This window comes from Oncorhynchus keta, unplaced genomic scaffold (assembly GCF_023373465.1).
Source record: "Oncorhynchus keta strain PuntledgeMale-10-30-2019 unplaced genomic scaffold, Oket_V2 Un_contig_2199_pilon_pilon, whole genome shotgun sequence".
In the NCBI taxonomy this organism is placed as follows: domain Eukaryota; kingdom Metazoa; phylum Chordata; class Actinopteri; order Salmoniformes; family Salmonidae; genus Oncorhynchus; species Oncorhynchus keta.
Genome location: NW_026282709.1, coordinates 1 through 15,000, shown reverse-complemented (window position 1 = coordinate 15,000; position 15,000 = coordinate 1). Strand labels below are relative to the sequence as shown.

Sequence of the window (15,000 nt, the reverse complement as noted above, 5' to 3'; positions counted from 1 at the left end):
TAAAAAGATAACTAACATTTTTCCTCGCATTTGAACTAATTTGACCTCGCCAAGAGAAATACTGTCAAGCCTTACAGGCCAATATAAATATGTATATATCTAGCGACTCAAGACGTTGCATGTATATCCTGCCGTAGAAAAAGAAGCAAGAGTCGTAGCCTATAGCTGTGTTGAACTGGGCTTGTTGACACCAATATGCAAATTCATAATTTAATGAGTAAACACATTAATGATTTCATAATATCAATGACAAAGTTGGGGGGAAAAAGCCTTGCTTCAGTGGAGTATAGAGTGGTCCATAACATGAGTCGGGTGGGCGGGTTCTTAGACGGGGCTAACATTAACAGCTGCTCCTTGCTTCATAACCAATCAGCATCCCATAAAGATGACGTTAAAGTGTCCTACGTCAGCCCAATGGCGATAGAGTAGAGTTGGTGCAAGGGAGTTTGAGTGGGAGATAGGGACTAGCGTGCCCCATCACAGCACAGGGACCAGGGACAGCAGCACCCTCCCACCCTCCCCCCCGCCCCGACTAAAACAGCTCCTCCGCGGCCAAACAAGTCCTGCAACACCCGGCAACCCCTCAGACAGCACCGGCCAGCACACAGGCTACTACTTCTTTACCGCAGTCCGGAGGAAGAGAAGAACAAAAACAGCTTCAAACCTGTCGCAGCACGTTTTAAAAGTGGACCTAACACCTCCTTACTTCTTGGACATGGGCGATATGGGGGATCCGCAGAAAAAGTAAGTGAAGCTGGTTCAACTGTCTATTCCATTTTATTTTGAGTGATGCAAAACTTCGGCGACATTAGACTCAATTTGTTTTTTGTTTTGTTTTGTTTTTTTAACGTTTGTCAACTGTTCATTGTAGTAGCTGGTCCCATTCAACGACGCGTTTTCTACCGAATTTTATTTACAATACCTGTCTAGAGGATGAAGTCGTTCAATGTCAGTAAAGTTATTCTGGATCATTGAATAGCATTGCACATTAAACTATAGCACATTCATAAATAACGTTATTAGTATTACTAACGAATGTCTATTATTTTATAATAAATTATGACATTAACTAAAGTATAATTATCATTATGAGACATTATTTTATACTCAATCTAATCTTTATAATTGTCCTAATATATATTCTGATATTTTTTCTGTTTTGACTTTGTTCTCCAGAAACGCGGCTGATCTCGCTGTGTGTCGGCTGTGGAAACCAGATCCACGACCAGTATATTCTGCGGGTCTCTCCAGACCTCGAGTGGCACGCAGCCTGTTTGAAGTGTGCAGAGTGTAATCAGTATCTGGACGAGTCTTGTACCTGCTTTGTCCGAGACGGGAAAACCTACTGTAAAAGGGACTATGTCAGGTAAGAGATGTTTGTTATGAAATGTAATAGCGTTGATAACCTTTGTTTCTCATTGATTGATTGGTTGACACATTCACGTATTAATTGCTATCATATAATTAACATGGTTATACAACGGACATCAACATTTATTTTTGCCGTGAATATCATATCTGATGGTCTGGACAATTCAATTTAAAAGTAATGTTTAGATATTATATCTAAAAATACAATTCGATATTGTATTTTCAGTCAACACAGTGTTCATATCTATTCTTTTTCTATGACCACCAAATCAGCATAATTGCAATTAAGCCGTTATTATCTCGTCAGTATAATAACAGGCTATGTATACTATTGTCGAAACCCACATCAGGACTCACACAGTTAAGGTGATTTGCGCTGTCATTTTACAACACGTTTACATATTCAGTACAAACTATTTTACAGAAACAAATGAGATCATGTACTGCGTTATTTCACTGTGTCGATGGCCATTCAAGTGAAGTCAAGCTGGATATTATATTTACACAGGCTTATAATTGAAATATTTTATTACCCCTCAAATTGGCCAAATATATTAGGCCTACATATAGACTACAATGTAATTAATACATTCGACTATGTGTAATGTTTTCGTCTATAGTAGTAGTAGTAATAATAATAATAATAATAATAATAATAATAATAATGTTACTATAAGTCATCTAAGGATATTTCCAGATATAATTGCACTTTTTCATGAAAGAATATGTGTTCCATTCTTCTCTGTTACCCCAGAACAGGTCTGTGCTTTGTCTTTACAATATGTTATACAGGTTCCAAGTTATATCATGTGATGTAAACACAACTCAATATTATTATTATTATTATTATTATTATATTAAGGCCTAACAATCTGCTTTAAAAAAAAAAAAAGATGCCCCTGTGCTTGTCCTGTTATGTGTGCTGCCCAGCCACAGTAACACAGCCTAACGGTGGGTCGTGGGCCTAGTGACGCCGTTAGCTAACTCTGACCGGTCATCCAATCCCTCTTTACCCTCTAGGTTATACGGGATAAAGTGCGCTAAATGCAACATCGGTTTCAGCAAGAATGACTTCGTGATGAGAGCGCGCTCCAAGGTGTACCATATCGAGTGTTTTCGGTGTGTGGCCTGCAGCCGACAGCTCATCCCGGGGGACGAGTTCGCTCTGAGGGAGGATGGCTTGTTCTGCCGGGCCGACCATGACGTCGTGGAGCGGGCCACAATGGGCGTCGGAGACCCCCTCAGCCCCCTCCACCCGGCCAGACCTTTACAAATGGCAGGTAGGTTAACACTTTATATCAATGGCAGTGCTGGTTCTTTCTGTGGGCTTGTTTAGCCGGTGTAGCTGTTGGCCATTCGGTTTGATGTTGTAGTCGTTGGAAACGTTTATTTTCTTTCATTCATGGTTGGGGCATTACTTGGATTCTTTGTGAAAGGTTATTAACGTTGAACACATAAAGACAACGACGAATGTATAGCGTCATAGACTGAAATGTTTCGATAGAACTAGGCTAAGCGTTTGTCATGTCCCCTAATACGACAGGCTACGTGCACGTGAACAAATACAAACACATAACCCAAACACGGGTTTTATTGGATAACGTTGTCATGATGTGCAGTTTGCCGTGTGTAGCCTACATCTCTACAGTACAGGCCGAAGTTTTTTAAATATATATATATATATTTTTATTTTATTTATTTATTTAAGGTTTAAGTTTCAATGTATATTTCAATATATATTTCTAACACTTACAGGAGTCAATTTAATATGATGTGTAAATATTGGGTGAAACATTTGTTTTACGTGTCATAGTTGTAAACAGATAATGTAGCCTATTATTTAATCTAGTTGGGATACTAGTCGTTTATGCGAACCACATTATCGGTTTGATAATGTCAACAGTGCAGTGATTAAATAATTTGCATAAATGCGTTTTTTTTTTTTCAAGGTTCCTCCGCAAGGAAGGATATCTGGGCAAAGTATGTTCATGGCTGAATGGAGGAACTATGAATTTAAATCCAGTGTTTTCAGCTCGTTAGATGTTTTGAAGCATCGCCAAAAAGGACAATCCGCAGTCTATATTTGGGACCGGTCTTATACGTAATTGTTTGTACGGAAGTTTGAGGGGCCTATAGACTGGATAAATGCATTATGTTGCTTTTGGGGAGTTTTGCAAGCCAGTTGGCCACGCATTCAGAATGGTCGAATATGCTATTTCCTCAGGCTAAATACCTATAGGCCTATGTGTAAGCGAACTCGCACTTAGTGCTGATGTTAAAATAGAGTACATAACCCAAGCTCGGCAGATAGCCACAAGCAATGCTTCGTTCATAATGATTCACCCAATCATAAAGTCTACACCAATGTAATCCGAAACATAGACTATTTGACAGTCCATTTCCGCTCATGGCCTGCGCCCTGGTCCAAGTTTTAAGACCGCAAATGTTCAACCCAATACAACTCATTTTAAACGATATGTTAAAACTGACATGAATTCACTTTCGCTTGAAAGTTATAACCATTCAACTTTAATAAAGTCATAGCGTTTTATAAATTATAACCAAGCTAATATCAAAGTGTATCAACATATAATAACACCCATAAGAAGGTGATGATGATGGAGGTTCGTTATGACGTCCAGTGGACTCTCGTTAACTAGGCCTATAGCTGTTATAAAACAAGGTATTTACTCTTTCTTTGTTGTTTATTTTTATTTTTTATTTTTATTTTTGTGACATTATTCAAATTCTCAGTGGTTTCAGTTTAAAAAAATATCTAGGTCTAATACAAGTTTGAACAATCTGAAATTGAAACAGAAGTGAATATTGATTAGTTAAGAATGAGATTGGTTGATAGTTGAGAGTCATAAAATATTTCTATAAGCCCCGGATAACAATAAGATGAATGGATACTCCATACTAAGCGCCACTACTGGGTCGTTTTGGGAAATCGTTTTAAGACTTATATGCTACGGTGGTTTATTGTGCTGGTGTAGTTTTCAAAGTGTATATTTTTGTATTCTCAACTTCATCCAACACAATGTCTTTATATAGCCATGGTGTTTGAAGTGCCGATAGATCATGTTTTTCTTTGTCTGCACTCTTTCTCAACAGCAGACCCAATATCAGCCAGACAGCCCGCGCTCCGACCGCACGTCCACAAACAACCGGAGAAGACAACTCGCGTCCGGACCGTTCTTAACGAAAACAGCTCCACACGTTGCGGACCTGCTACAACGCCAATCCTCGGCCCGACGCTCTGATGAAGGAGCAGCTAGTCGAGATGACCGGTCTCAGTCCCCGAGTCATCCGGGTCTGGTTCCAAAACAAGCGTTGCAAGGACAAGAAGAGGAGTATTCTGATGAAACAGTTACAGCAACAGCAGCCCAACGACAAAACGGTGAGGACCCTGTCTGATCTTTATTTAAATAAAGGATTCGAAACAGTGGTGCTCTTATCGGTCCAAACGCTGGTAGCTGTTGTAACTGTTTTGTTAGAATACTCCTGTTCTTGTCTGGTCATTTTGATGTTATTAAAGAACTGGTGTGAAATAGAAACAGGTACATGGTCCTATACGTCTGCCTGTGGATGCGTAAGATATATATCCAGATACAGGCGTATACGTTCATACGCGTCGTACCCCCTCCACACACACACACACACACACACACACACACACACACACACACACACACACACACACACACACACACACACACACACACACACACACACACACACACACACACACACACACACACACACACACACACACACACACACACACACACACACACACACTAATATCCAGCATGCCCATTCTCGCATGTTTATCATATTCTAAATTACCTAATGTTGTTTTTGTTGTTGTTGTTGGGTCAATGTTGACGTGCTAATTTTAAACTTTATATGACGATCAGTTTCTGGGACTATCTGCAGAATATCCAGGGAATGACGGGCACACCGATGGTGGCGGCCAGTCCGGAGAGACACGACGGTGGTTTACAGGCAAACCCAGTGGAGGTGCAGAGTTACCAGCCGCCTTGGAAGGTCCTCAGTGACTTCGCGCTACAGAGTGAGATCGACCAGCCCGCGTTTCAACAACTGGTGAGTTCAGATAGGAGAGAAGGTAGGCTGTACTAGAACACAACTGGTCATTTTAGATAGGAGAGAAGGTAGGCTGTACCAGAACACAACTGGTCATTTTAGATAGGAGAGAAGGTAGGCTGTACTAGAACACAACTGGTCATTTTAGATAGGAGAGAAGGTAGGCTGTACCAGAACACAACTGGTCATTTTAGATAGGAGAGAAGGTAGGCTGTACTAGAACACAACTGGTCATTTTAGATAGGAGAGAAGGTAGGCTGTACTAGAACACAACTGGTCATTTTAGATAGGAGAGAAGGTAGGCTGTACCAGAACACAACTGGTCATTTTAGATAGGAGAGAAGGTAGGCTGTACTAGAACACAACTGGTCATTTTAGATAGGAGAGAAGGTAGGCTGTACCAGAACACAACTGGTCATTTTAGATAGGAGAGAAGGTAGGCTGTACTAGAACACAACTGGTCATTTTAGATAGGAGAGAAGGTAGGCTGTACCAGAACACAACTGGTCATTTTAGATAGGAGAGAAGGTAGGCTGTACTAGAACACAACTGGTCATTTTAGATAGGAGAGAAGGTAGGCTGTACTAGAACACAACTGGTCATTTTAGATAGGAGAGAAGGTAGGCTGTACTAGAACACAACTGGTCATTTTAGATAGGAGAGAAGGTAGGCTGTACTAGAACACAACTGGTCATTTTAGATAGGAGAGAAGGTAGGCTGTACTAGAACACAACTGGTCATTTTAGATAGGAGAGAAGGTAGGCTGTACTAGAACACAACTGGTCATTTTAGATAGGAGAGAGAAGGTAGGCTGTACTAGAACACAACTGGTCATTTTAGATAGGAGAGAAGGTAGAATGTACTAGAACACAACTGGTCATTTTAGATAGGAGAGAAGGTAGGCTGTACTAGAACACAACTGGTCATTTTAGATAGGAGAGAAGGTAGGCTGTACTAGAACACAACTGGTCATTTTAGATAGGAGAGAAGGTAGGCTGTACCAGAACACAACTGGTCATTTTAGATAGGAGAGAAGGTAGGCTGTACTAGAACACAACTGGTCATTTTAGATAGGAGAGAAGGTAGGCTGTACTAGAACACTAACCCGTCTGTCTGGGAGACAGTGTAAACGAAATCACAGGTAATGGTTAGGTTGTAATTTAGTTTTTCATGTTTCATGTTATGTTTGTTATTATTTGATATAATTAGGCTATTTATAAGTGTCGTATGGGGTAGAAATGCAACTGTCATATCAAGGGCTTACATTGTATATGACATTGTATTGCATTGTCTAAAGGGTGTTATTGAAATCATTTTTGAGCTTATATCTTGACGGACAGACACTTTACATTTAATTTTAATGTCTAAAATATATTATTGACATACTATATATTGACCTAATGTCTTGACATGTGAATAATGACAGTCAGCCTAACATTGTATTGTTTCTTTGTTCAGGTCAATTTCTCGGAGGGAGGCCCTGGTTCCAACTCGACAGGGAGCGAAGTCGCCTCGATGTCATCCCAACTTCCAGACACACCCAACAGCATGGTCTCGAGCCCTATAGAGGCGTAGGCCCTCGCGGACCGAGTGTAGACTACGTCAGACTATTGTCATATTTCTGACTGTTGATGTGAGTTGGACAAAGTGCCGGACTGACTGAAAACCCGAAAAAAACTTGACTCGGGGTGAAAGAAACAAAACATGTCACTCTCTTGTTGATTTAATTCGAACTGAGAGATAAAAAGAGAACCCCCACCTCCTCTACTGCACGAAGCCTCTTTAACAACAACTACTGGTTGTAGTTTTACACTGTGAAGACAATCATGGGATTATTACCTGAGCTAGATCTGTCCAAGCGTCCGTCATTACGTCCGTCTGTCCACTCGCCGCAAAAACAACCCTGGAGAAGAGAAGGAGAGAGAGGACCATGGTGTAGACGAGAAGAAGAAGCGTGTTACAAGAGCGGTGGAGAGCGCATCTGCCTGCATCATAACGTCTGCGACTCATGCGACTCATGCGTAACGAGATGTATAGATTTCACTACATCGTCCATGACTGGTGCTGCCCGTTGGAAATGCCTGTTTACAGTTTTGCCAAAAAAAGAATACAGAAAACCCCATACATACACTTCAACAACCCCCCTGGACCCATGGACCTCTAGGAACAATCCAAACGTTATTATTGAAGATGAAATCTGAAACCTCGGCTACATTTGCGCATTGTTGTGCGCGATGTTTAAATATTCAAACAAATGACTGTCTGCCATTTCGGTTTCTATAAAATAGCTTGACTTGAGATCCGCCCGCTGTTATAACGACGTTTGGAGGGGATTGCAAATAATGCTTTTCCATCGTTTTGTTATTATCTCCTTGATAAAGCCCAAGTAAGGCCTACTAAAGCATTGCAACAAGGTATACCTCTATTATGCCACAAGCTTCGTGGGACTATTGTGTGTGAGTTTGTGTCCGTCCAATAATATTGTTTTCTTTCCCAAAGATGTGTATAGTATTAAGTTATAACGACCGTTAGCTCTGGAGAAAAAAAACGTGTTTTCTTCCGTTAATTCCTGTACAACAAAATTATGTTTTATTTATCGTCGAAAGACTTGCCACTTTTTTTTTTGTGTAACCTTCTATACTGAAGTAAAAAGAAAAAATATTGTACCGTGTTTTCTGAATTATCTATCCAAATTGTATGTGTCCTGTCCCTTTCTTAAATATTATTATGTAAATCGACATCACATGTAGAAATATATCTCCAGGATTATTTCACTAATAAACATGGACTTTAATGTAAACCATACGACGGCAGATATAGTCTGCGCCTCTTTTAGTCCTCGCCCTGCATTCATCCCATTATTTTACACCTCCTTTGGGCCTAGTGATTTCATATGGAACTCGATTAAAATTAAAATTGCACGTAGCTATCACTGTGATTAACAGAATATTCGGTTTAGATGGAATGTTTGAATTGCATAGGTATAAACATGGACATGTTCTGCCATTAGTAACAACGTCACATTCAATAAGAGGCAATGTGTTGGCGCTTTGCTTGGACGATGTAGGCTAAATTGCATTATAGGGAAGAAGAGATGCAAGTTATATGCTATCATAATTACTATTAGTGGAGCGGTGTCGGATATATCAGTCTGTACGTCTGTGTAGGCTCGCTCTGACATGACATTCCGAGAGCTTGGTCCTATCTGCAAATAGATTATTCTGAGACATTTGGCTTTAAAAGTTCCTCATTGGTTTGAACGGTGTCACCAATGTTTATTTTGTATTCTTAAGGACATGAATTGTGGGTATTTAGAGTACTATTTATGTAGAGAACATTTGAACAGAAACAAGGCTATGTCAACAACTACATTTGTACAAGAAAACAATATAGATAGAACTTTATAGTCCCAAGCTCTCGATATGCCATGCATAATTACGCATAACGGCCATCCTACCCACTCCATAACCTAATGCATTCACTCATCCACGTCGGTGTTTTAGAAGTCTGATTATAAACAAGTGGCTGTACAATGACGGACGCTATATGCATTTTAAAGCTATAATGAAGGCGTTTCGTGGATATAATTCTGACAATAAGCCCTGGTTGTTTAGCAGGCCTAGGCTACTCTGTCGGTATAAAGGTTTTTGTAAGGCTGACGGAGGAGAGACGAGCGCGCCTCTTTCCTCCGGTGACTGTAGTTAGCCTTTCATATTTGCAATCACCTTTTTGAGACGAGTATACATGTAACAGTAGAATAACTCAATCCATTAAATACGATTGAAGGGTGGACTGGTTTTGAGTAATACTCATTACAATGTATATCACTCAAAACTTCCAACACAAATTCAACTTCACCTACAAAAGGTAATTTTATTCGAACACGGAACAACAGATCAGTGAGTAGCAAAGGACCCTTCTGCCCTTCCAGGAGTAGACTATGAAGAATCACACAAAGCCTGAGGTCTAAACCAGAGATGTTCGGTATGTGTGTACAACTCTGTCAGTGTGAGTGTGTGTGTGTATGTATGTATGTGTGTGTGTGTGTGTATGTGTATGTATGTGTGTGTATGTGTGTATGTATATGTATGTGTATGTATGTATGTGTGTATGTGTGTGTGTGTATGTATGTGTGTGTATGTGTGTGTGTGTATGTATGTGTGTGTATGTGTGTATGTATGTATGTGTGTGTGTGTGTGTGTGTGTGTGTGTGTGTGTGTGTGTGTGTGTGTGTGTGTGTGTGTGTGTGTGTGTGTGTGTGTGTGTGTGTGTGTGTGTGTGTGTGTGTGTGAGAGTGAGTGTGTGTAAGTACTGTGTGTATGTGTGTGTATGTGTGTGTGTGTGTGTGTGTGTGTGTGTGTGTGTGTGTGTGTGTGTGTGTGTGTGTGTGTGTGTGTGTGAGAGAGAGAGAGAGAGAGTGTGTAAGTACTGTATGTATGTGTGTGTGTGTGTGTGTGTGTGTGTGTGTGTGTGTGTGTGTGTGTGTGTGTGTGTGTGTGTGTGTGTGTGTGTGTGTGTGTGTGTGTGTGTGTGTGTGTGTGTGTGTGTGTGTGTGTGTGTGGTGTGTGTGTGTGTGGTGGGGGTACAAAGCGTTATATCCAGCTAGCCCTATGATAAGCTACTGAAGCACAATGCCCTTGGGAGCAGGGAAACAAAAAAACAAGATATAGAGGGAAGAAGAGAAGTGCCATCATCATAAAGGGCACTCAAGACACTTTAAGTGTGTCTGCCTCCCTGCCTGCCTGCCTGCCTGCCTGCCTGACTGCCTGCCTGCCTGACTGCCTGCCTGCCTGCCTGCCTGCCTGCCTGCCTCAGCCTGCCTGCCTGCCTGCCTGCCTGCCCGGCCTGTCACCTGCCTGCCTCCTGTCTGCCTCCCTGCCTGCCTGCCTGCCTGCCTCCCTGCCTGCCTGCCTGCCTCCCTGTCTGCCTCCCTGCCTGCCTGCCTGCCTCCCTGCCTGCCTGCCTGCCTGCCTGCCTGCCTGCCTGCCTGCCTGTCTGCCTCCTGCCTGCCTGCCTGCCTGCCTGCCTGCCTGCCTGCCTGCCTGCCTGCCTGCCTGCCTCCCTCCCTCCTGCATGCCTGTCACCTGCCTGCCTGCCTCCCTGCCTGCCTACCTCCCTGCCTGCCTGCCTACCTCCCTGCCTGCCTACCTCCATGTCTCCCTGCCTGACTGGTTGCCTGCCTCCCTCCATGTCTCCCTGCCTGACTGGTTGCCTGCCTCCCTCCATGTCTCCCTGCCTGCCTCCCTCATCTCTCTGCCCGCCTCCTTCCTTGTCTCTCTGCCTTCCTCCTTGTCTTCCTGCCTACCTGACTACCTGCCTGCCTGCCTACCTTCCCCCTCCATGTCTCCCTGCCTGCCTGCCGGGCTGCCACAAACCCTCAAAGCCTCCTGGCTAATTCTCCCTGATCCTGACCCAGCATCCCCTGCCCTAGAACTAGAAGCCTAGACTGAAGGCTATGTCTTCAATGAAAATCTGTTCCCTAGGTAGTGCACAACCAGGGCTCTGGTCAAAAGTAGTGGACTACATAGTGAATAGGGTGCCATAAGGCCCTGGTCAAAAGTAGTGCACTACATAGGGAATAGGGTGCTATTTCAGATGCACCCTCAGTTAGAGACACCGTGAATAAGGGAAATACAGGGAGGACAACAGATGGCACAATAAACTAGGATACAGCTGCTTATATACATTATTATAATGCCTTGTTTCTGTCTGTAGTGTGTCATTGTTTTGAGGTACCAAGATTCCAAATTCATTCCCACTGCAGGTTCACTCCGAAAAGGTTTGCTGTATTGGATGTGTTTTGGAGACACCGACCCACTCCAGGTTGTTCCTCTATTGGACATCGCCTTTGGATTATGATACAAACCCACACCTGTATTGATCATCCTCTACAAGTCTTTACTACTATAGCCCATAGAAAGGAGTAAAGTGTTGAAATGGCTGTCCTCGCTCTAGGAGATATCCGAAAGCTCAGGAAATAGTCAAGTTTTTGAACACATGTTTAACCCCTTATTTTTGTTGTCACAAAACTACCTCCGTACGCCCATTAATTTGTATGGGTTACCATCACTGGAGCTCGGCCACCTCCCACCGCAGATGGGGCTCTCCTGGTCTGACAAACACGGCTGTAGCTCGGCCACCTTCCACCGCAGATGGGGAAGGACACATAGCTGGATTTGGTATATTAATATCCAGCCTCTAGCTTAAATTGATCCATTTTGATTGGGATTTTTAAAATTATGTTACACGGGTGACTCGTATGAATTATTATAATCTAAATGACCCAGTCAGTAACATTCTAATCTAAATGACCCCGTCAGTAACATTCTAATCTAAAATGACCCCGTCAGTAACATTCTAATCTAAATGACCCCGTCAGTAACATTTCTCTAAATGACCCCGTCAATCAACATTCTACTCTAAATGACCCGTCAGTAACATTTCTAATCTAAATGACCCGTCAGTAACATTTAATCTAAACTATTTGCGTCAATCAACATTCTAATCTAAATGACCCGTCCAGTAACATTCTAATCAAGTGACCCGTCAATCTCATTCTAATCGTGACTAGTCAAATAACATTCTAATCTAAATGACCCCGTCAGTAACATTCTAATCTAAATGACCCCGTCAGTAACATTCTAATCTAAATGACCCCGTCAGTAACATTCTAATCTAAATGACCCCGTCAGTAACATTCTAATCTAAATGACCCCGTCAGTAACATTCTAATCTAAATGACCCCGTCAGTAACATTCTAATCTAAATGACCCCGTCAGTAACATTCTAATCTAAATGACCCCGTCAGTAACATTCTAATCTAAATGACCCCGTCAGTAACATTCTAATCTAAATGACCCCGTCAGTAACATTCTAATCTAAATGACCCCGTCAGTAACATTCTAATCTAAATGACCCCGTCAGTAACATTCTAATCTAAATGACCCCGTCAGTAACATTCTAATCTAAATGACCCAGTCAGTAACATTCTAATCTAAATGACCCCGTCAGTATCATTCTAATCTAAATGACCCCGTCAGTAACATTCTAATCTAAATGACCCCGTCAGTATCATTCTAATCTAAATGACCCAATCATTAACATTAATCGGTATTAAGTCAATCAACGTTAATCAATGACAAATAGTGCCATTTCTAATCTAAATGACCGTCAATCAACATTCTAATCTAAATGATGATCAGTAACATTCAATCTCAGTGACCCGTCATTATCATTCAATCTGTGTCAATCAACATTCTAATCTAAATGACCCGTCAATAACATTCTAATCTAAATGACCCGTCCAGTAACATTTTCTAATCTAAACGACCCGTCAATCGCATTCTAATCTAAATGACCCCGTCTGTAACATTCGTCGTATTGCGTCAGTAACATTCTAATCGTGATACGTCAATAATATTCAATCTGACTGTCGTGTATTCCTAATCTAAACCATTGTCGATATTAGCATTCTAATCTAAATGACCCGTCAATCAGCAAGCCAATCTAAATGACCCGTCAGTAACATTCTAATAAATCTGTGTAAAAGTTAAATGGAACTACTCACAATTTGCTGTGTAACTGTCTCATTATCTTTCTATACTGGTAAAAATACATTTAGAACAGACACGGAAATACATTATGTACAGTTACATTCTCAGAGGGAGAGATTACTCAACACAGAGTAGTTTCACAGGCGTCAGACCTCGTCTGAGTTCCATGACAATTCTGCACCTCCAAGCTGTTTTTGAATCAGACATGACATTGTTGCCAGGTAGGCAGAATACAGAGTCCCTCCACCACCACCGCTACTACTTCAGCCAGATCTTCGCTTAAATTGCACCAGTTAGTACCACAGTGGAGATGGTTACTTCCACTGCGTTTGGTGCTACTTGTGCCCCAAAGCTTTTAATTTACTGTGCAGCAAGTCAGATGGTTAGCCTAAGACCTGGTGATGACTTATAAGGACACTTGTTAGCTTTTAGCAACAATGCCTCAACGGATAAACCTGGAAAGCCACACATTATGGTGTTCCCGTGGTGGCGGGTTGCCTTAGCGCCGTGTAAGTGTATCTATGGGGTAGTATTATTAACATAAGAGACAGAGAATGAATGGATAGTGTTTTCGTCTCTTCTCACCATGTTTTCCCCTAGTGCGCCAGTTGAAGAACCCCACGCTCTGGTCTCTCGGTTCTGGAGAGACAGTAGGACTGAGCTTTCATCTTCTATTCTTACCATGTTTATCCCCTAGTGCGCCAGTTGAAGAGCCCCACGCTCTGGTCTCCCGGTTCTGGAGAGACAGTAGGACTGAGCTTTCATCTTCTATTCTTTGTTCGTTCATCCGGGATTGCCTCTCTTAAAATCATACTTTATCATACTTTACTGTGGATTAAATTACCATGTAAATGTTTAGAGTAGACAAAATGGTTCCCTTTCAATACAAGTATTCATACCCTTACTGAATGCCACTGTAATAATTGATCGTGGATGAATCTGTGAAGAATCATTAATTATCATGGTATATATACATACAGAGCGGTATACATTTCACTTGCCCTATATCTTTTTTGAGAGAGAAGTTTATGAAATTCAATATTCTTATTAATATTCATTGATAAATTATTCATGACTCATGATAATTCATGATTCCTCACAAATACCCCCAATACCCCCAATGTCCCAACACTGACAATACCCACAATACCCCCAATATTCACAATATTCACATACCCACCATACCCCCAATATCCCCAATCCTCATAATGCCCACAATCTCACAATGCCACAATATCCCAACACCTCACAATGTCCACAATGTCCCAGCAGCACTGTGCCACAATGCCCACAATATCTAGCATACAATGCTCACAATGCCCACAAATGCCTGGTATCTGACACACAGTATCACAATGTCTGACACCCACAATGCCCACAATGCCACAATGCTCATTACCCAATGCCCAATATCTAACTAATCACAACTACAATCACAATACCACAATGCCACAATGCTCACAATACCCACAATACTCACAATACCCACAATATCCCCAACACCCACAATACTCACAATACCCACAATACCCACAATATCCCCAACACTCACAATATCCACAAGATCTCCAACACCCACAATACCCACAATACCCACAATATCCCCAACACCCACAATACTCACAATACCCACAATACTCACAATACCCACAATACCCACAATATCCCCAACACTCACAATACCCACAATACTCACAATACCCCAACACCCACAATACCCACAATATCCCCAACACCCACAACACCCACAATACTCACAATACCCACAATACCCACAATACCCCCAATACCCACAATATCCGCAACACTCACAATACCCACAATACCCAGAATACCCACAATAATCCCAACACTCACAATACCCACAATATCCCAAATACCCACAATACCCACAATACCAACAATACCCACAATATTCACAATATCCACATACCTACAATGCCCATAATATTCACAATACCCACAATAC

General features: G+C 41.8%; 1 protein-coding gene across 1 annotated transcript; it reads left to right on the top strand.

Annotated features, from left to right (window-relative positions):
- Positions 1-1,176: 1,176 nt before the first annotated feature.
- LOC127921311 (insulin gene enhancer protein isl-1-like) lies at positions 1,177-7,160 on the top strand (the record flags this gene model as incomplete). The annotated part of the gene is given in 6 exon segments (XM_052505025.1): positions 1,177-1,366; positions 2,392-2,651; positions 4,486-4,572; positions 4,575-4,771; positions 5,311-5,478; positions 6,937-7,160. Coding segments are annotated over 6 exon segments (1,019 nt in total), but the record flags the coding sequence as incomplete, so codon positions are not given.
- Positions 7,161-15,000: the final 7,840 nt, after the last annotated feature.